General features: G+C 38.9%; 1 protein-coding gene across 4 annotated transcripts in view; it reads right to left on the bottom strand.

Moving 5' to 3' along the window:
- Positions 1 to 4,372: 4,372 nt before the first annotated feature.
- Positions 4,373 to 24,052, bottom strand: part of ADARB1 (adenosine deaminase, RNA specific B1) — a gene marked incomplete at its 3' end in the record, with an annotated part of 66,048 nt that continues 46,368 nt past the window's right edge. For all 4 annotated transcript variants that reach the window (NR_004440.2, NM_001396429.1, NM_204240.3 and 1 more), the window contains 5 exon segments: positions 4,373 to 4,557; positions 15,495 to 15,663; positions 16,587 to 16,735; positions 17,142 to 17,310; positions 20,510 to 20,624. Coding sequence is in view for 3 of the 4 variants with exons in the window: in NM_001396429.1 (NP_001383358.1) it covers positions 4,373 to 4,557; positions 15,495 to 15,663; positions 16,587 to 16,735; positions 17,142 to 17,310; positions 20,510 to 20,624 (787 nt within the window).

The following is a 24,052-nucleotide window of genomic DNA, read 5'->3' as shown; positions in this document are numbered from 1 at the left end:
AGCAAGTGGTTTAAGTTGCACTTAAACTTAAGCACTGTGGAACAGCTGTGCAGCATGGTGGCCTCACACACATTACAGGGCTGGTGAAACTTCATATGTCTCAATTGTCTCACAAGGAAGAAAGGGGACAGGAGACAGGGGTGTTTGGTTTTTTCTTCTTCTGATAAATAGAAATCCCATTTTTACTCTAATATAACTCTTTGAAAAACTGTTTTGTACCTACTCTGAGTCTCTGCTTGGTCCTATATCTAAAAAAATCTAGTAAATTTGTATGAATTCAACATAAGCATTGAGGCAAGATGAGTTTCTTGATGGTATTTGAAATACAATCTAATAAACAAAGTTAAGTCAGCCTAAAGCAGATAAGCACAGGACTCGTTTATTGGTGCAGGTCTTATAGCACTTCTGGGTCCCAAACCCACTTGTAGGATGCAAAGATGAGAGTATGTGAGGACTATGAGGTCCTAGATCCAAAATGACAAAGAAAAATTCAGATAACCAGTTCCTCATTTACTAAATAAACATTTTGAAATATTGATCATACTGAATTTTCTGATGCTGACATATTTTTATGCTTGACTTATGTCAACCTAGTCACTGTAACTGACAGACTGCAAGCCAAGTAAATAATAAATAATAAACAGTCCCACTATTCCACATTTGCTTAAAATAGGAGTTGAAAAAATGGAATTGGAATGACAGTTTCCTTTATTATTATTTTCCAGTTTCTTTCAGGTGAGCTTGTCACAACTTCTGCAGTCCATTCTGAGTGGTTGCCAAAAAATCTGTGCATCAAGTCACATGAAAACTGGAGCTGATCATGCACAACACAGCTGCTTCTGTGCCATTAAAGACCAAACACTACAGAGCAAACAAACCCTACTGCTCCATGAGTTACACAATAGAAGGTCTACACCTAAAAAAACTATCAATTGAGAGCAGAAACAAAAGAAATCTAAACTCTGACTCTCCATAAGTGTGTAAATTCAGGCTTGTTTTATGAAGCTTATGTGAAACAGTCATTTGATTAAAGCAGCATATACTGGAGAACCTATAAAACCTACTGAGGCAAGAGGGGTTAAAAATGGCTGCCACATGAGAAATGAATCAGTCATATTTTTAATTTAGCTTAAAAGTATCTGTACTATTACTTCTGCTTGTTTCATGTGCCACTGAACAAGTACGGTGATCGGATATTGTACATTCAGTATTGCAAAAAAGGCCTTTTGCTCCTTCTCTTTCTGTAAAAGAGCATTATTTCAATTTAAAAAACAAAATGTTGCCTTACATTTTCTTTTAGTGACTGATTCTCTCCCTAGACCAGCACATCCAGAGTGTGTGCAACTCTTTCAGCAAACACTGGAAACAGCTTACATTTCTCTACCACCTTGCTCATGCACAGTGGAGGCTGTATAGAAGGGATTTTCAAATTAAGACGGCACTGAACATAATGTCCAGCATGCAATGTATTTCAGCAGCAGTTACACAACTGCATTTCTTAGGTTATTTTGATGTAATAACAAACAGTAATGACTCTGAAATTCAAATATACTTAAATGACACCTTGGTAAGCAGCAGTTATCAGCATGAACCCTGGAAAAGGGACAAAGGAGTCTCTGAAGGCAGATCACAGGCAGCATGATAGGAAACTAAGGTTGCAAAAGCAAAGCATCTGACAGTACTTTAGGTGGATCTTATCTTCTCTCTCAAAAGCTAATAATGGGAGGGAAAGATAGGATAGAAAGTAAAATATTTTATTCTCCTGTGAAAAGTGTAACAACTGCGATATTTTAGAGAACATCGCTCTGAACTTCTTGTTGGATATTCTTATAACCAGGTCTAATAAGCAAAATCAAGCGTTACCACTTCTTTAGGCCAGCGTGTACATACTAACAAAGCCTGACAGAGCTCACACCAAGCTTCATCCAAAGGAGGTAGGGGGCTAAAAACAACAAAGTGAAAGAGATGATAAGGTACCAGGAAACACCACAAATCACCAAAGATTCTGCTGAAGGATTTAAAAAAAAAAAAACAAGCAAATTCAATAAAATTAAGAAGCAAACATAGTAGTCATTCAGAGAGCTGCTGAAGCATGAATATTTAAAATCTTTAGAAATTCCTTCCATGGTTGTCAACATCCTGTTGAATACAAAAAATGAATTAAGTTTTTGCATCTAGACTGCTTGCAAAAGAGTGTGGGTATGTTCACAAGCTGGAGCTTCTCTTCAAGGCAGATGAGATTAACTAAAGATAAATAACTGGTAATACACATGAGAAATTTTCTGCCAACATAAAGGTTTCCTGCACTTTCAGCTGAAAAACTGCTGCTCTGATATGCATGCTTCCAATTAACTTGATGGGAAAAAGATGTATAAATAGAAAATCTCCTATGAAGAAAAAAAAAACATTTGATGAAAAGATTATTTTTACCAGTAGATTAGGTAACTTCATCTTAATGCAACCGTCCCCGCAGACACAAAAGTTGTCTTATAAGAGATAAAAAAAAAACCAGCTGCTACAGTGTTTTCTCAGCTAAACCAGTTGGGAGACAGTGGGGAAAGACAGAATGCCATAACTGAATAGCTATTTCTGTTTTAGTTGACTCCTTTGTTAAAAATAAGTAATGATTCCACAATTGTGCAAATAAGGGAGATATTGGGATTTGGGAGAGTTACTCCTGCAGTGCTTATTTGCATGTAAGAATACACTGTGAAATAAGTGAGCCAAACAGTAGATGTGTAGCTACACTTAGGCCCCAAGTGAATCCAACATCACAGATCAGAAAACTGGCTTTCAAGACTAATCCAGTAGAAGGAAATCCATCAGACTAATTCTTCTTAATGTCTCCTCTCAAGCCAGCTTCCTGTGCATTTTGAGACATGCATCTTCATGAAACACAACAGCTGAGAACTCTTCTGAACTCCCTCTACTGCCCAGTGAGTTCTGGCTGAACTGTTTAAACAGACGATGCTATATGTCATGACAGACAGATGATAACACTATTTCAGAAAAAAAGATTTTTACAAAGCCAAAGTGCTCTTATACGTTGTGAAAAAGGTAACAGTCACCCTGCTCCAAAGTTGCTGTCTTAAAGAATTTCTTAAAATTCCCAGACATTAGATATCAGCAACACTCCACACATCAGCTATTAAGTCAATATAGCAATTGAGTATTTGGAACTGTGCACGTTGTCTCTATTTCTTACTTGCTACTGTAAGGATATACACGTCACTTAGCATTACAGTTAATACAATACATTACAAACACAATACGTACAGAAATACATTCTGGTTCAGGGAATCCTTATGAAATAAATTAAATATATGACAAGCTCGCTATGTTTATTTTTAAAATCCATGTCAAATTTTAAACATGCTTTAAAATACCAATCTTTTTTTTTTTTTTCCTGGAAAATAAACAGACTTGACAAAAGCCTGGCTCTACAGAACAACGCAATACACACAGTGATAGGAAGTATAAGAGATTTCAGTTTTAAAGCTTTCACAATATTACTGTAATTAGCTTTTTTAGATTTTCTTTAAGACACTTCAGAACTTTCCTTTTAAATTATTTAAATTATTATTTCATTAAATTAATTTAAATATTCTAAGCCCCACTAGAGTCTAGAATCTGTGTAGTGCTGAAGAATAATCCTTGAAATTTCAACGGCAGCTCCTACCTACTTGCTAGGTTGGCTGTTTTGCTGTCTGTCAGCTAATACTTTAAGAAGTATAAAAATATTTTTCAGGGACATTCCAGCAGGCTCTAAATGCAGCATTTGTGCATTAACTATGAAGTGAAAATGAAAATATTGTGACAACTAGGTCATGCAAACAAGTTGGGTGCTGTGCTAACTAAAGCTAATTCTGCAAACAGAGATGGATAGCAAAATAAAATACAATCAGTGACATCTGAGATCATCTCTTCATCCACTTTTAGTTGGCATTGGCCTAAAGATTGTGAGCCAAATATTTTTATCTTGGAAAACTGATAATTGATGTAACTATTCAATAAATATCTGCAATTGTAAGAGAAGTGAAAGTGAGAGCTAACGCACTATCCCATAGATGATAAGAGGTTTCATTAAGTCACGGCGTTCAACTTGCCTCACCTATTGCTAAAACACAATCCAGATGGCAATTACATGAAAGTGCATTCAGTTCTGGCTTTTTTTGGCATCTTTTAACTCACGACGGTTCTTGCTATGGTATCTCTGTCTGTGTATCCCTACTGGGTTTACACCATATCTTCTGTGTTGTAACCAGAAACCAATTTACTCACAATACATAATTTCCAAGGTTTTGAGAACTGCAAAATCACAATGCTACTGGAACAGACTTAGTTACCGGTACGGCTCTCTCCATTAGATACTTGCCACTAAGTAAAGGTCTGTTGAGTGTATAAAGAGGTGGTAGATCTTCTATCTCTGCTATCCTCTGGTATACGGCTCTGGATAGATGATCCCCATGATATAAACTCCCCAAGATGATGCTAGAGAAGTAAATTGGCTCCACAAAGAGGCTAAGTAAGGCTCCTTGAATACCCAATACGTTCCACCTAAGAGGGAGGGAAAAACAAAACAAAACAAAACAAAACAAAAAACTTTCTTTTTAATGGAACAAGTAACATCTGCCAGACATAACAGCAGTCAATCACAATGGACCAGACTTTCACAGAATCACAGAATGGTTTGGGTTGGAAGGGCCCCCAAGGACCATCTAGTTCCACCCCCCTTCCCAGGCAGGCCCACCAACCTCCAGATCTGGTACTAGACCAGATTGCCCAGGGCCCCATCTGCCTCTCTGGGCAGCCTGTTCCAGCACCTCACCCCTCTCTCTGCACAGAACTTCCCTCTGACATCCAATTTAAACCTTCCCTCCTTGAGCTTAAAACCATTCCCCCTTGTCCTATCACTGTCTTTGTAAAATGTCCTTGTAAAATGTTGACTCACCTCCTGTTTATAACCCCTTTTCAAATACTGGAAGGCTGCAATGAGGTCACCCCACAGCCTTCTCTTCTCCAGGCTGAACAAGCCCAGCTCCCTCAGCCTGTCTTCTAGGGAGGTGCTCCAGCCCTTTGATCATCTTTGTGGCCCTCCTCTGGACCCTCTCTAACAGCTCCATGTCTTTCTTGTGTTGGGGGGCCCCAGACCTGGATGCAGTCCTCCAGCTCGGGCCACGTGAGGGCAGAGTAGAGAGGGATAATCACTTCCCTGTCCCTCCTGGCCACCCCTCCTCTGATGGAGCCCCTTGGCCCTCTGAGCTGCAAGAGCACGCTGCTGGCTCATGTTCAGTTTTTCATTCACCAGGACCCCCAGGTCCTTCTCCACGGGGCTTTCAACCCTTCCTCTCTTGAACAGAACATGACTATGGTAACGTGGCTACGACACCTGACAGAATTTCAGAGATCAGCTCAGAGAAATCCTGAGCAAGGCAACCAAGATCTACTGTCAGCATCCCCTTCAGGAACAAATTCTGTTATCTTACTTCCCTGCTAACATGTCTGGAGATTCATTTTGCAGCTGCAGCCTAATGCAAGAGATGGATAGGATCATTCAATCAGAGAAAGCCAAACATTAACATCAACATTAAGAAAAAACTTCTCCGAACGAGTGACTGGGCAATGGAAAAGGCTGTCCAGGGAGGTGGAGTCACCATCCCTGGAGGTATTCAAGAAATGTCTAGATGTGGTACTTAGTAACATGATTTAGTGGGCAATATTAGTGGTAAGTGGGCAGTTGGACTAGATGATCTTAGAGATCTTTTCCAACCTTAATGATCCCGCGATTCTATGATCCTCAGTCACAAACAGTAGCTGGTGCCTCCAAGATACCTGGCAGCAGACAAACCATTCATCCCAGAATGCAAGGATTGCATCTGCAAGACCTCAGTACCTCACCACTGTAAGGGAAAGTTTGTTCTTTAAATCCTAACCAAACTGTTCATATCCTGCTGCCAAAGAGGATATTTGTACTTGGCTGCAATACTCATGGGCAGGATGAAAACAATCTTGACCTACTTTAGCTGTCCTGTAGATTCCAACCATAAATCCTTGTCTGCATAATTGTGATCCACACTGGACCAAGTCTAGAGGCAGGAATCCAGCATGCATAGGAGCAAAATACTGAAGAATTTTTGTGTCTGTATTAATTTGGTCAAGCTTTAGCTCTCAATCTGTATGTGACTATCATATGAAATACTTCTTAAAACCTCAGTCTCCTGTAGAGTATTTCCACCATACTCTTCTGCGGTATACTTGCAAAGAATTTGGCACTAATAAAATTGTTTAACTGAGTACAACAGCAACACCCAGACAACTGGATACACAAGCAGAAGGCAAGTTTGTTTTGGTGTTTCATAAAAAATAAAAATAAGAAATAGCATAATGGAAGTCCTTGTGCTCATATAGACTGGTGGTCATCCTTAACAAAATGTGCATCCTAAACTGTCTTACAAGGTGTCCCTAAGAAAAGAGGACTATGTTAACACTGTACCTTGTACCTTGTCCTGGGATGGCTACACATTAGATAGATGGCATGGCTACACATAATCATCAGTTCAGACTAGTAACTGTATAGTACAACTGTTTCATTACTTTGAAAAACTGTAACTACACACTTTGGCTTGCAAAATGTTGAAAAAAGAGTAGAACAAAAATTGTACCCCAATGAAACAATTTATTTGCATATCTTTACTGAGGATGAAAATGAAAGAAGTGTGCATTAGCTTACTCACCTGTCATTAAAAAAGTTTGCCCTAATATATGAATAAAAATACTGTACTAACAAAAAATAAGTTATATATATTACATTGAATAAAGACCTATCTTTTGTGATGGTGAAAGTGCAAAAAACCAGTCAAACATAAGATTAAACGTATCAAGAGAAAACTATTGCTTCCCAGAATCTAGACACCCTTCTATGGATCTTGCCATGACTACAATTTTGTAAGCACAGAGGTACCTCAAGTGCCAAATAAACTGCAATAGTGTCTTGATATTGGCAGTATTATCTACAAGAAGCATAGAGAAACATATGGACTACTAAAACAGGCAGATATTATGGAAGAAACATCTGGAAAAAATTCAAGAGTAAGCATTACAAATTAGGTTCTTACAGTTGTATCTGAAGTTTACAGACACACAGTTTAAGCCTCTTAGGCATATCAGGTTTTATTTTTCTTGAACAGTACTTGAGTGATGGATAGACATTTATTAAAGGCCAGAGTATACATCTGGCTTCCTAAATCCAACTTTTGTCAGATCCTTTGCCTGGCTTCCATGTTCAGTATTTCTAGAGCATGTGTTTTGTTGCTTCCTCCCACCTCCCACACCTAGTGATCTTGACTGGCACAGAAAATGACAGCTGAAGCTTGTCTTGCTAAAATCTTTCAAAATCTTACAACTAAAACAAGAGGAAGAGTTTGGACACTTAAACAGCTTCTGCAAGGTGAACTACAGAAGCCTGTACTACAGTAGCTATCCTGTAGTAACTGCCCATGCCTCTAGTTTTGCTGGAATTAGCTTTATCACTTCTACGACTTTGGTGTGTGCCTACTAGATTCAGAGCAACTGGCTTGCCGCAAGTACAAGGTTTGCAGAAAATATTCAAATCTGCAAAGCCTTAAGCTCTTAAAATCTATTCGCTGGGGTTGGATGACAGTTGAGTTTATAAAATTTGCTTTAAATTTCAATTGTTTCAATAAAATAGTATGTAATTATCTATAGAAATACATAATTCTTTTAGAAACTGGTAGTGACTCAAATAAACACAAAACAAGTTCTATATATTGCAACAGTGGCAGAAAGGAAAGATTACACAGAGACTTTCTTGTTCCTATTTAGACTGTACTTCTTTCTGGCTAACAAGAATGTCTCACTCCCATTAGTACATACACTAAAACCTCCTCTACAGACAGATACAATACTGAGAATAAGCTATACCAATACAATGCATTGATTTTCAAAAAGCCACAGGCCTATTGAAACTTGACATGGTAAAACTGAGTCATCCCAATTCACAAGCAGGACTTGTCAAAACATTTGTCAACAAAAGCTATCAATTTAGTACTAAAATTTACTGAAATCACAATTTCTTTTGAAGTGAATAGACTAAATTATGTATAAGTTCACTAAACTTAAGCCATGAGGTGCAGAGCACAGAGTGCAAGATTTATTACAAAAAATGTTAATAAATTCAGCTTTTCTACTTTTTCTACCAAGCAAATGAAACACCTAAAAATACAATTTTTTCTTCACATTAGTATATGTAAGATATATATGTAAGTATATGTAAGTAGTATGTAAGTATATGTAAGTATGATAGATATATAAGTAGCATGAGAAAAACGTTGAGTAACTGAAGCTGAGTAAATCAAGTTTGCAAACTCAAATCTTCCAGTGCTCACACTGAGTTTCTAACACAGAAAGGAACCTTACCACTGCAATGCCACACTGCAGCACCACATTGCAGCAGACTGGATGCAGATCCTGGCCATGGTACAGTGCTCAGGTACAACAGTTTGATGGCTTGAGAAAGGGGTAATGGAAGAAAATTCTCCACCACTAATTCAGTAATTTAAATCTCTTCTGCAGCAGCCATAGGCAAAAATACAAAAATTCCACAAAAAATGACTTGATCCTGAGTCCAAATCTTATTGGGCAGACCAGAGTGAACCAGACCCAAGCAATAATACCTTTTCTCAACATTGAAATAGGAAAATAGCACCACATTTGCAATACAAAATAAAGCAACAAAGCACAAGATTAAGCAGAAAATGGCTGCTGTGTTATGTCAATGGAAAGACTGACATGTCCACAGGCTCATAGATAAGAGTGAACAAAGAAAGCCTCAGCAGGCAAAGAGACATCCTCCCATGTAAAACTTTTTGCAGGAGAAGACTGTCTACCTGAGCATAAAAGATATGCCCTCTGTGGCATATTCTGACGATATTCACTCATATGATATTTTGAGTATTCTGACTTTAAGTAACCATAAGAAACAAGAGATTTTCTTTCACAAGCTTTATAAAATTCCAAGTCAAATTGAATTCTAAATACCAGCTTTTATGCTGATACAAAGCACAAGCCACAAGATTTAGTTCCAGATGTCAACACTTAAATAGAGCTGTCTCTACTTGACTCAAGTGTCTCAACCTCATTACAGTTGATGGTATCAATATCCAAGTAAGGCCATTTTTATTTGGCTGAACAGCTCTCCATCAGTGAGATGGCTGTGAAGTGCAAGGGAAGCTAGGGCACACTGTGCAGACAGGGATACCCACAGTCAAGCAGCATGTGATATCCCTTCACCTGTTCTCTGCAGTTCCAGAAATGATGCACAACACAAGGAAAGGCAACCTGACATGGTGCCAGTAAGCTCAAAGGATTGTTTACTTGTCCTAAACTGACTCTCTTCACTTCTGAGCAGCCTTTTGTGACACAGAAGTTCCTTCAGACAGTCACTGAGTGCTTTGTTTCTCAACCAGAGGCTCACTAAGATGATGTATGACCTCATCTATGTTTGATGGGGCACCTCACTTTCTACAATTCTTTTAGTAATTATCAGAATAATACTTAAGCATAAAAAGGTAAACAAAAGCTATATATCAAAATCACAGCTCTCTTTATTCCTCAGATTGGAAAACTGGAAAAATTGGATTTACTGCAACAGCCTTTATTAGATACTGCATTAAGAGCATTCTGTTCCCATCACCACACATACTAGCTGCTGCTGCTTTTCTGGGACAAGGAAACAGAACGGTAAGTTTATCTAACTATTTGATCACAGAGCAGCTCAGATGGTTAAAAAGCATAGGGAGGATTACAGTAAAAGGATGCTGTAAACTGCAGAATGAAATTGCACTCTATAATTTCCTCAGCACTAAGCTTGATTGAAGAGGACTCTGCATACTTCATCCTCTTCAGTCTTCTTATTTGACTAACTGTAAGGCTCCCTGTAAAGTCAGAGCAGTAATATGATTCAAGTTTAAAAAAGAAAAAAAAACCTGAAAAGGGGGGAGGAAAGGGGAGCGGCTTGACTCTCGAAAGGTCAGAACATAGAAGCACTATCAGGTCTTATCCCTGCATTGTGGCTTGCCACAGCTGTGCTGTGTCACAGCACTGAAACATCCCTGGCCTTGTACTGTGAAATCTTTGTTTAGTTTACAGCATAGTTCCACAAAAAACTGCACAGAGAGAGTCAGTGTGCAGGAGAGGTTCCGCAGCTGTGCATGGTAATGGTAGGATCCTAGAATAGTTTTGCCATTAGAAAATACACCATGGAAAGCACACTCCCAAACTCAGCTTAGAGTGAGCTTGCTTTTAGAAAGCAAGCAAGAACTGAACCAATGAAACTTCTTCCTATAGATAATCTCAGCAGTTTCAGTGGGGCCATTCTGCTCAGATAAATGATGCAAGATGCAGCAAACTGTGTAAGGAGCAACAGTTTGCTCAGTCTGACCTGCACATAATATGTACCCTTACAATATCTATCTTTATCTTTCTTCTCTAAACTCCTTATTATTTTATATGCATTCATATATTCACTGTTTGTTATGAAGAAGAAATCATGCACAGTTATGTACATCTCCCATTTGGTATCAGGTTTATTATTTTGTTGAAAATTTAAAATCAAATTTGCACTGACAGATCATCTGTTTTGATGAAGAAATTTCTTGCACAAAAATCCTGTTTCACAGTAAGCATCTGTTTTGCATAAAGAAGTTCAACCAACTCAAAAATTTCAGAGGCAAACAAGAAATTATTCCAGTTCAAAGGTGCAGCTGAGTTGTCTCCTGGGAGCACAGCTCAGGCCACCCTGTGTCTGTATTTTGCTCTACAGCTTTGAATTCCCCATGTACACTTAGGGACAAGAGAGATTAAAAGAACAAATTTTCCCTGTCACCAAGATTTTGCCATGTCCTCTATCTCATCTAGGAAGTAACCTTGCACCCAGGCATCAACAGGTTGTTGAAAGGGGTGAGCCAATGTTCCTTCTTTATTATCTGGTATTGTTCTGTAGTGTCTGTATCTCATTCAAAGGCACAGACATTGCCCTCTTTTGCCATACAAATGTTGACTAAGTTTTTAATTGGTGCTGTCTTCTTGTTATGGCACCTATTATCAACCCTATTAAGGTACAGTTTACCTCCTACTCAAAGCTGGTAGAACGCGGCATCTTTGCTTTTTAGGCTCCAGGTGTCCTCCTTCTCCAGGAACAAAAACTTTCCCAAGAGAACAGTTTTGCTGAGGAGTTTGAATTAATTGCTGAAAGACTATAATTTATTTACAGGCATCATTTCCACAGAAACTACAACAGATACAAAGAGCACAACATAATCACTACCATTAGCTATGCACTTTCACCAGCCATGAACAAGAGCCTGCATGCCACATGTCAAAATCTGCACCAGAAGTGGCCCATTGTTCCTACTGCTGAAATGCACTACACACTGCCTCACTGTGCTCACATCCACTGTTTGGTCTTCATAAACGTTCAGCAAGCATTAATGAATGTCAGTGGGTGCAATTTTTTCCTCAAGGAGGAATTTAATAGCACACCTTTGTTTCATATACACTTCCATGTCAGATGCCCCTCTGCTGCCATCTGTCACATAGCGTCAAAATGTAACAGAATATTGGTGGGAAGGTTCAACCTCTACTGCCATACCACCACCATCTGCCTCCGACACTGTGGGCCAACATCATAAAAGTAAGCATTACTTTTGGAGCAGCCCTTGTATATTCCATGCTGCTTCCTGCAGATGGAACAGGCAGAGCTGATTTCATTCACCTAACCTCTCTATCCTCTCTCTCCTTTCTCTCATCTCTAAACCTGATTTCTCTTTGCTTTGTGAAGAGATTAACTCAGTCTCTATGATCACAGTCTTCCTTTCTTGAGGCAGTAACATCTTCACATAGAGCAGTCAGTCCTTTTCTTCAGGTGGCGTAGTCACCACAATTTAGAACAATAAGCATAAGAAGTCTAGTTTTTGACAGTAGCACTTCTCAAAAGCATCTTTCTACTCATCCTGAGGTCAGATTTTCAACTATAGACAGTAAGATTTATCTTCACTTGCAGCTGAACATCCAGGCTGTCAACCAGACAGCTCTGATTCGTCCCAGCGTTTCTGGTGTTGTCTGGATCTGTGGCATACTGGTAAGCCTGCGTCACTGGTTTGCATGGCTACATGATGCTACATACTGCAGAGCCATCACATATCAAAAGTAAGGCATTCAAATCGGCCACTTGGACTAAGGAATGTTCAGAAGGAATGTTCTTCCCATTGCTGTTCAGAAACCTCTGTCATGGAGCAGAAAGCACCAGCTTTGCCATGGAGCTTTTCATTTAAAATAACTCTAAAACTCAAAAAAAGCTGGATAGGCAGTTGCTGAACATACAGCCTTTAGTGAGCACACAGAGATTTTTAAATTTTTAAGTTGTTTTTGTGCCACCTCATCAGTCCCCACCTAGGTAGTGGGGTCAAGAAGGAAAAGCCATCAAGGGAATAAACAGAAAAACAGAGTTACAAGCTTGCATTTGGATATGACATTGTAAATAACACAAAGTCAGTATGCAGGTACGTGATGTTCTTGCACAGCAAAGAAGTAATATTTTTCCCTCTTCTATGATGGAAGAGCATCAATGACTTCCCCTTTACACAACTGAACCACTTCTCAAATCCCAGAGCCTTCCTAGCAAGGAAAAAGGGTAAAAAAAGCAATTTAATTCTTCTTATCAAGACAGCAAACCATGATTTCAATGTTTTGTGAGAAATTAAGTAACTATTTATTTGAAGCCAAAAAGCTTGAAATGAATGCAGGGGAAAAACATATCAAAAAGGACAAAAATATGCATAATGAAGTACCATGGAACAAGCTTAGGATCTCTTTTTTTAAACAACTTCATGCATATAGTGCCACCAAACAGGTATTCTTGTCATAGAATAAACTTGCTCTGAAATGCCACAAAGACACTGGGATAATCCTGTTTGAATGCTCCTGATCCAGATGAGAGTACATTCTCTTTTACCTACACAGGCCTGTTGCTGTTTTCCACAACTTTTTATTTGGCTAAATCATTAAGAGTTAGAGTTTAGCACCCCTCATTTCCTTTCTACTTAAAGCACAGCTATCAATCGCTTGACTTTTTCTCTTTTTTCCTGCCTCTTCCAACACAAGCACAAAGTGCTTTCTCAGGAGGACACTTAGGGAGAGAAAGGGTTGCTGCCACCAGCTAAGGAAGAATGAGGTGAGCTGAGCTAGCTGGAGCAAAGCAGCAGATTCAGAGCTGTTTCACATGCGCTACCTCAGCCCATGACACAACACAAGTCCTGGCTTGAGATGGTTAAGCCTGCCAGCGTACAGTCAGCCCAGGATGCTCATCCACTCTTGCATTAGATCTCACTCATTACTAATGGTGGGCTTGGCCCGTCATTGTAATGAGCAGCAGTCACTGAAGAAATTCTACTTTTTAGCACTTCTCTGCAGGATAAAGAAGCTTAGCAAAAATTTTGCAACTTTATTGGATCTTCCTACCAAGCCAAGGAGGGTGCTAGAAAGCACACATTAACAAAGCGTTCAGAGGTTGAAAATAATAGCTTGGGTTATGCATATAGTCCACACAGAGATGGCTGTTCATACAGAAAGAGTCCTCCTGCTCTGGATTGCCCATGTAATCCTCCACACAGTACTTATCCACACGTTTTCCAGGCTAGCACTGTGAACCTTTGGGAAACCCCAATGAAAGCACACAGGGCAAGGGCATTCTGGAGTACTGACTGCTGGAAACTACAAAGCAATGCATTCTTTCAAATATAAATGGACAAAACATGGTCATAAGTGTCAGGGAAATGTAAAAAAGAAAAAAGCAAAGAAAAAAAAGAATATGAAAATTTGGGCCTCCTTACCCGTCATACAGTCTTTGTTCTGTGTCAAAGGGTTTTATTTGCTTCCTTCACTGGCACAAACAAAATTATTCCCATTAGCCCCAAGGAGAGGTGACAGCTAGCTACGCAAGCGAGAGATGGATTCTGTTCTGCATCACACAAAATCAACAAAATAGTCAAATGTGTTCTAGCTCAATAACTGCCTTCATTTTTTATTTTCACTAACAGCAATGATGAAGTGATAAAAGAAGTCAGTGAGTGCAGCTTGAGTACCACACTGGATGGTTAGAAGAAGTAACTTATATGAAGCTGGGAAATCTGTTTTGTGAATTATTGAAAATATTATTTAAAAAATTTCAATGTCACTTTTGTAGAACTACCTTTCAATACCCTTCAACCCTAGCTTCTGAAAGGCCTTAATCATTTATGTCAGAGGGATTTATACTAAAGTAAAATGACTTTCTTTGGTGGGGATGATGATTACTTGAGACAAGACGAGAGGAAAAAAGCAATTACTTAAAATTCATCCTGTACTTTTTTATTTGGTGTACACAGTTCATAATTATAGTTCAAATATATCTTTCTATGTTAAAATACACCTAATAAATTTTGCATCAGACTGTGACTAGACAGAACAGCACAGCTATTTTACTTAGAAAACAACTGAAATATTTTCAGTCAAAAAACTTGGTATTTCCTATCTATTTCACAAGAAAAAAGAGTCTGCACACACAGACTCGTTTTAAAAAAACTACAATTTTCCAGCAACTCTCCTAGATTTCTGATACTTTTTTTAAGGATGCTACTTCTAAATGTGGGGGGTTATCGTCTGCCCATTCCCAACTCTAAAAAAATCTTTCAATCTCTCCATATTTGCCTCTCTATAACGACAAGAAATAAGGTACTAGATAAAATATAAATAAAAGTACTTACACTGGAAACAAAATATTTAATTACAATAAAAATATTGAAACTAAAATTTAAATATCTGTGAAGTTAGAAATTAAAAGTGCCCATCAATTAACTGGACACATATACATACTTATGCATAAGGATATATGTATATACACAGTATCTCTCTATATATACTATATATAGAAAGTATATTTTGTTTTTTTATTTATACTTTATATATATATTTATAGTTGTATATATACTCTCTCTATTACAATAGTATAAAGCTAAATCTGTCCATGGAATACATATGTCCCATTGATATACAAGGATGTACACCATCAGAAGATTTTATTCAAATTTAACTAATGTAATATATTTATCACACTCTTTTGCTAAGGCTGTGTTGGGACCAGGGGGGAAAAGGAATTCCTCTGATATTTTCTTGTGATATAAATACAAAACAAAGCTGTCATGACTTGAACTACCCGGAATGATAGATAATGTTTTCATCTCACTTCTGAAGCCAGTGAGAGGTCTGGCACCAACTGCTGGTGAGGAATCAGGACTTTATCACTGGAATTACAGACATGCTACAGCTAAGCAATGAAAGCAATCAACAACCTGCACATTCATTGTAGCTGCCATGCAACCCTCCTTTCTTATTCAGCAATATAAGGCAGCGGTAGAAAAAACAACTATCTAGTCTCTCACCTTGCTATCTTGTCACTGCAAGACATAGTAAGTAGCCTTTCTCCTTGCAATACTCCATCCCATGTCTGGATAGTGGTAGTAGAGCGCACAGGGATTGTTCCTTCCCCAGATTCTATTTTTGTTCGTAGCTGTCCTCTCGCTTTGCGGTTTGGATGTCTGTCCCCTTGATCTAAATGACAAAAGTTACTTACAATCAACCAAGAAACATTCTCAAAGTACTTTACATACAGCATTAAATGAGAAGAGTCTATTAAAGTCATTTTACTGCATAGCTGCTGTTGGCATAACAATTTCCATCATTCCTTACAATTTGGTTACAGCAAGACATACATGATGTCTTCTAGAACTGCAATTAAACCAAGGTTTCCATCAGGAAGCGCTTAGATAGTGTTTTGGGCATTTTAATATTAGAATGAAGTTGGTTAACAGATCAGGACAGAGAACAACCATTAAGAACAGAAACACTGAGATGGCTTGATTAGTTTTGTAAGAATGCTTGCTGAATCACTGGCTTATCTTTGCTGGCATTCAGCCTCTTGAAGACCACAGAATCATAGAATCACATAACCACAGAATCATAGAATGGCCTGGGTTGAAAAAGACCACAAAGACTGTGGAGTTTCAAGCCCCCTGCTACATGCAGGGTCGCCAACCACTAGATTGGGCTGCCCAGAGCCACATCCAGGCTGACCTTGAATGCCCCCAGGGATGGGGCAAACACAACCTCCTTGGGCAACCTGTTCCAGTGCTTCACCACCCTCTGGGTGAAAAACTTCCTCCTAATATCTAACCTAAACCTCCCCTTGTCTCAGTTTAAAACCATTTCCCCTTGTCCTATCAATATCCACCCTCGTAAACAGTTGTTCCCCCTCCTGTTTATATGCTCCCTTCAAATACTGGAAGGCCAATATGTGGACCATGTGAATGATCAGTCTATATCTAAATTCCATAATACAGTTAGAACAGCTCAGATCTTTGACTAATACACATCTGCACTCAAAGGAAAGAAGACGCTTGAATTTCAACCATGTCACTTCCACGTGCTCAAATAATACTTTAAACACAAATACTAGAATATTACTGCTGACATACCCTCTTGTGCTGCTTCATGTGGTGAGAAAATTCTAGCGTCTCCACAAGGAGATGTGCTGATATAAAGATGAAACTGCACATTCTCCTTCAGTTTAAAACCGCCTCGCTCTGATTTGATAAAAATGGATTTTTCCTGATCATCTTTATTGCTGAAACAGAGAATAAAGCTTAAATCAAAAAGAAAATTCATACATAAATAACATTAGCTGAAAAGTCAATGGAGAAGATAAATAGAGAGATCCCTTTACGTTCATCACAGTGGGCTTTGGAGACTTTTCAGAAAGCAAAACATTACACATTAGACCACTTGAGATGACTTTCATTTACATGTTTACCTTCTCAGGGTTGACAATGAACCAAATACATTTTCTGTTCATGTCAAACTTTCGGGTAAACATCATGAGTTCTCAGTTAAACATCCTAATGCAACAAGTGGTACTTTACACATCAGCAGGGCACTTAAAACAAGTGTTCCAAGAACACTAAAATTATTAAAGATACATTTTTGACAGCTTTTCAGCTGAATGGAGCCAGCTTATCTTCCCATAAGCTTACCTTAGATAAAGCTCAAGTTGTGTATACAGAAATTTAAGCAGGCACCGGCGAGATATAATTTCTGCATGGCAATCATTTAATGCAAGACCACGATCGCTCATGTATTCACCATTGATGCATTTTGTTCCTGTAGAAACACTTATTACCAGAGCATCTTTCACATCTGTACCTGGAAAAACAAATTTTAAAAGACACAATTAAAATCACAAACAATCTAGCAAGAGAACTTCCTGTAGAATTCAAACAAGGTTCTTTTTTACTCTGTTCCTTTTTCAAATTTTTTTTTCTTACGATTCTTAAAAGCAAAAGGTTTACACAGATTTATCCAGTATGGCCTATGGTTCTTGAGAGTTCTTCATTTTGGAGTTCAGGTATGTTAGAAATTGAAAATCTGTAGGGAAAAATTGCTGCTTCAGGAAGAATTATTCGAGCTCAAGCTCCAAAGATGATGTTTTTTATGCGAGCCCAAACATCCAGCTGATTTATAGCATGTAACTTTGGCCATATATGCAGATATTCACAGCAACTCTAGAAATTTATATTCTTAAAATGCATTCATTAAAAAAATACACAGAATGAAATGAAAGGGTATTAAGCCATCAACATGAAAGGTAAAAGTAGAGAAAAAAGGAAGTTTGAGTGCTTAAGACACTGCAGAACTTATCAGCAGAACAGGACTTCTTGAGACGTATTCCCTGGTATTAAATAATTCAGCACAATAGAATTTAAAAATATTTTCTGTTTTCTATACAAACAGCTACCTTTGTCATTAAATTAAAAAAAAAAAAGTCAGCTCCATTAAGAATTCAGGAAGATACATCAGAACCTTACATCCACCTACCAAAATAAAGCAAATAACATCATAAAGTGGACGGTCCTACCAGCTCTCACTGCTTATGAAATAAATATTCATCAAAGTACAGCCCTGACAAAAATGGATGAGACCAGCTGCCCCATGTCCTGCAGGTGGAGAAGTGGGGAGCCAATTCACTGATACAACACAGAACAGCTGTGCAAGGGAGTCCAGGCACCCTCCAGATACTGAACTTATTTATGAGAAGCCTGTTTCTAACTCCATGTAAAGCTAGTTCTTCAGTTAATCAAAATGTGTTTGCATGTTAACTAAGTCTTGATTCTTCGGGCAAATGTCTTTTCTGATAATTTTGGACACAGATACAATAAAACCTTGCTAAATATGATAGAATTAAAAAAAAAATACAGCTCCACAGCATGTTCTTCACAGATAGGTCATCGTTATGAATTACAAAACCATAGAGTCACAGAATGACTTGGGTTGAAATGGACTCAGTTTTCCCGTAGGCCTCCTTTTAAAGACTGAAAGGCTGCTATAAGGTCTCCCCAGAGACTTTTCCTCTCTAGCAGTTTCTCATCAGATGTTTTCTTACTTCACATACAGTTGGAATTTACCTGGAGTACAAAGTCAGTGATGGAAGACATTCACAGTCAAGGCTTCTTTTAAATCATTCAGAAGACAACATAATTTTTTATAAGCTTACATTTAAGGACCTGTATTAAAAACACACTACTTGCTTTTATGGGTCATATAATACTTCATGAGAACTAGGGATGTTAGAGAAGTTAGGCTTCAGCCCTCTGAAGTTAGGGCTCCAGCCCTCTCATCATCATCATGGCCCTCTTCTGGATCTGCTCCAACAGCTCCATGTCCTTCCTGCATTGCGGGCTCCAGAACTGGATGCAATACTCCAGGTGAGGTCTCACGAGAGCAGAGCAGGGGGGCAAAATCACCTCTTTGAACTGCTGGTCATGCTTCTCTTGATGCAACCTAGAATATGCCTGGCCTTCTGGCTGCAAGTGCACGTTGCTGGCTTCTGCTGAGGAGACAACCCCCAAATCTTTCTTCTCAGGGCTGCTCTCAAGCCATTCTCCACCCAGTCTGTATTTGTGCTTGGGATTGTCCCAACCCAGATGCAGGACCTTGCACTTGGCCTTGAACTGCATGAGGTTGGCATAGACCCACCCCTCAAGCCTGTCCAGGTCCCTCTAGATAGCATCCCTTCCCTCTAGCGTCTCAACTGCATCACTCAGCTTGGTTTCATCTGCAAGCTGAGTGGCGCAGTTGGTCAAAAATAGTCAAAACTGTAATGTTTTCAGTCATACCTGTCAGATTTCTACAACAGTCAATGTTGCAGAACCATTCTGTGATTTTGTGGTTTCCTTATCTTGCTTTGCTTCTAGAAGCAGCTTTTGCTTCCCTACTAAACTATCATTATCTCAGTCCTCAAGACTTCTCACCTTCCTTCCATTTTCTCAACATTCCCTGAAAGAGGGCATTGAATGAGAAGCTGGGTGGGTGTTTGGCTGCTGGACAGGGTCAACCCAGCCAGAGATATCTGGCAACAGGTCACACTCCTTGTTCTATAGTATGCATTACTTTCTACCTTAACTAGCACCCTTAGACTTCAGAAATGAAATTGGAAGGCCCCTACAAATATCCCCACAATAGGAAAGGGCTGACACTACCCAAGAAAATAGAAGCTAACACGCAGCCCAAAAGAACAAGAAAAAAGCTCATAGCACATGGCTGCATAAAGGCCATCCAAAAGAAATGTGGCAGTACATTTATCACTGATCTTGGTCTGATTTGTACAACTAAGTGGAGGCACCTCATGACAGGCACAAAACTAAGTTTTTGCCCATTGACGACAGACCCAAAATGAATGCCCAGTCAAAGGATCAGCTAGACTGAAGAAAAAGATAAACCTTAACCTAAGGAAAATTCAGGGACAGAATGAACATAAATCAGTTTAGGATGAAGATTCACTGTTATCAGTGTTCTGGCAGAGCACATATCTCAGGACAGCAGAGACCTGTGACAATATTGCTGTTTGCACATGCACATCAGACACGGCTGCTGAAACACAAGTTGCTTTTTTTTTTTACTAAAACAACCAAGACACAAAGCACTAAGAATGAAATACAGCACAACTAACTAAACAAAGTGCAAAATTTTCAAGACTTGGAAAGCAAGCATAATATCTTACATAATATGCCAAAAACAAGAATGCCACCTGTGTGAACAATGTGTTGAAGTGTATTTTAGACTTACTTTCAAAAAGTTCCATATTTCATTTTAAAAAATACTTTAAAAAGATATATTTTGTAGACTGTGAGTTACTTCAGAAGTCTCAAATACACAGAAGACAGCACCTCCAGAAACAGACTAATCATCTTTAGCCAATATTTAATTGCTATATTTAGTGCACATTCCGGATTAAACAGTAAGCATATACTTCAATATTGGTTGACTGAAAAAAAAAGAATATAATTTCTTAGAATACAAACAAAGCTTTGGTATTTAGACAGTTAAAACAGTATTTTTTTTTTACCTGTTGTCATGACAATTCCAGCAAGGACTTTCCTACGTGCATGTGGAGATGTGAAATTTTCTGTCAAATCACTGAATTTATCTACAACCAAGCGTGCAACAGCATCAGCTAAAACCTATTGGATCACACAGAAATGCACATTAGAAAATTAAACAACTTTTAAAAAAATACAACAGTGCTATGTTATAAAGATTTGCATTTTTGAAAGATTCAACACAACAGATTAAAAGTGCTTGCATTGTTAATTTTAAAACTAGACCAAGATTTTGATGCATCTTCAGTATGTCAACGAGGCGGCCAGGTCTAATTTTCAGGCACACTGAACATTTACAGCTCTTTATATGAAGTAGAGTTCTGTGTGCTTCACGCCTTTTAAAACAGGGTCACACAGACCTAAGACAAAAATCAAAGTACCTAATGTTTATGATATTATGAACATCTGAGCCTTAGGAGAACAACTGAATAAACAGATGAGTCAATATTTTCACACTCAAACCTCAAAATACACCATTTCAGCATCAACACTGGACCTGACAGGAAGAATGAAGTGTAAAAAACAGCCTCTTCAAACCAACATGGAAACCCTTTATAACAGTCAAATGAACTACTTGGCTACTACATATTAAGAATTAATTTCTTTTCAACAGTGGTTACATTTTCTTCTCTTTTTGTAAAAACAAGATACTTGCAAATTTAAGAGCGGCACATGTATAGCATACCTATTTCAAAATACCAAAACCTTCCACCATGACATGCTGGAAAGTAGAACCTAGCTGGCAGCTGACAAGGCATCATGCAACATAAAACTGTGTTGAATATCATTATAACAGAATATACTACGGCAGAAGTGAAACTAACTTTTCCAAATACAGATGCATTTGGGAAAGCTTATGGATTCAAAGCATCAGTCTGCCAGAAAAGTTAGCCATCCAGGTAACAAACAATATGGGTCACCTCTTTACTGAAAAACATGAGTGTGAAGATCTGAGGAGTCTTCTCCAACACTGAACTACACTAAAACTCTGTTGAGCAATCCATATGAGAAATGGTGATTTGAAATTCTGAACCAAAACCAACCTGTTTCAAAAGGTGAACATAAACAAATGCTTCTCCCAGGATCACTGAATATGGATCACTTGCTGAACCGACGCTCAATCTATCTGGCTAAATGGAGGCAGATATACAGAGGCACATAACCCCCCACACCCTGTGGGATCCAGGGTTTGCATGAGAAACTTCTTGACAAGAGGTAGAATTGAAACTGAAAGGTTTTTCTGTTAAGAAACTAAGACAGTAACTCGGTAGGATGCTCACATATAGGGTAGACACATATAGGGTGGACAACTTTTTCAATAGGTTGTTACCAACAATACAGATGGACTGTTTTACCCCAAGGGTTTACTGAATCACCTATCTTGTTTGGAAAAGTATTGGAGAAAATTTTAGAATCATTTCAGGCTCAAGAAACGGTGATATTGTTAAAATATGTAGATCACTTGTTATTATCTGGAACAGAAAAATCGAAAGTAAAAGAGACTACAAATAGACATCCGAATTTCTTAGGAAAGTATGGACTAAGAGTACCCAGAAATAAATCACAGTATGTGGTAAAAGAAGTTAGATACTTAGGATGTATATTCTACGAAGGTAAATGGAGAACAAACTCTGATAGGGTTCAGGGAACTGTGTGACTCCCTGTCATGGTTTTGGCGTGGATCATTAGGAGCAAAATTAGGGTCATATAACATTTCCACTATGGCTATTTCCCTCAAAAACTGGATACCTTTTTCAATTGCATCCCATGTTTCCATTACAGGCTGCAGAATATCTTTGTAGGGATACCTTTCCCTCACAGCTATTAACATTCAGTCCCAGAGGGTTGCAGCTCCATCCAAACTTCTACTAATTCCTCTGTCAATAGATTTGTCTCTGGCAATGTCTCCTATTTGGCGGGCTTCATTACCATCTAGAGACAAGCTACTGGCCCCACCATCCCAACAGCGAAGCAACCAGGTGACAAGATTTTCATTCGGGCGTCGTGTAAATTCCTTTCCTGAGCTTTGGATTTCAGTCATCTTGAGAGGTTGACGAATAGTAATAGAGATCTCCTCTTCATCGCTCTCCTCTCCATGCCTCTTGGTTTTTGCTTTTGCCTTTCTTGGTTCTGAGGAAGTCCCCTCGCCTGGATCTTCCTCTACCTCCTCCTCAACTTCTTATTCTTTTTTTTGTTTGTTTGTTATAGACGTGAGGACACCCGCTTCTATTTCTTGCCTTCTACAGGGGCTACTGACATTGTTACTGGTGTATGCTGTGACTCATCAGATTTGACTTGAAGATTTCCCCCTTTGGCTTGCACCTCAGCTCGGAAACTCTCTCTCTCCAGAATAGTACTATACAGAGCATGGTAGGCACAAGCCAAGCCCCAAATAAGCTGTACCTCCTTTGATCTATCTAAGCCGCACCATCCCTGACTCAAATGCTGGCTCAATTTCTCGGGATCCCACAGATGTTCAAGAGTGAAATCCCATGACATTGCGGGTCCCCACGCTTCTAAGATTCTTCCTAAACCTCTCCGTATTCCCTGCTAGTCAGCATTCTCTGGTCTTGGAGGAGACTTCTTCCACTTAGCACGAATGGAGAGGAATACATTCAAGGACATTGATAACATGCGCACAAGTATGACCACTAGCTCGGTATTCAAAAAACGTGTGACAAACTGAGAGGGAAACCTGGAAACCGGTTTGAAAGTCTCAAAATTCAAATTATACAACATTGCATAAAGGCACCAGGCAGGTGCCTCCATCAGTGCCCTTATTTGGTTGTATATAAACACAATTCCATAGCAAGAAATTATGATGTTAACTATAGGCCAGTAACTGGCAAGGAACATGATAGCTTTTAATCCCTTATACAGTGCTCCAACAATAAAGAGCAAGCTTATAGCTGGTAACTGCTAAAGGGAGGGGGGAGAGAAAAAAAAACAAAAGGAAACCACTCGGTACAGTGTCTGGAGTTTGGTGGACTGCCCAGGCTATAACCTAATCTATGAAGGTCACACCAACACCAGTAATGCCTTGTAGTCACGCAGTGTCTGGCTTAAAGAAATTCATTTTTCCTACTAACGTTAAAAGCTTCAGACTGCCTGCATTCTCCACCAAAAATCTGTCACGGAGTTATCTAGATAAATCTGTGCCCGTGACAGGGGGGCAGTAGGCTCACGGGCCCCCTGGCTTCCCAAAAATAAAACGGAGCAGCGGCAACAATCTAAGAAGGAGAACTTATTTTACTAACTATGATGTTGGAATGCAAGATGACACGATATAATACAATCTAATTGAAAGTAAGGATAATAAATCAAATGAAATGAGAGAGAGCGAAAGAGCAACAGAGAGAGAGAGTGAGAAAGAGAGAGTGAGAGAGTTTCTGAAACCGAAAGCCCTACTTGATGAAGTACACCCACTCCTCTCCCTGGCAGCAAGCGAAAGTGAAAAAGACTGCGTGCAACCAGATGACGTATCTTCCGTGATGTATCTTCCTTCTCTG

This window comes from Gallus gallus, chromosome 7 (assembly GCF_016699485.2).
Source record: "Gallus gallus isolate bGalGal1 chromosome 7, bGalGal1.mat.broiler.GRCg7b, whole genome shotgun sequence".
NCBI lineage: Eukaryota > Metazoa > Chordata > Aves > Galliformes > Phasianidae > Gallus > Gallus gallus.
This window is presented reverse-complemented; position numbering and strand designations above follow the sequence as displayed.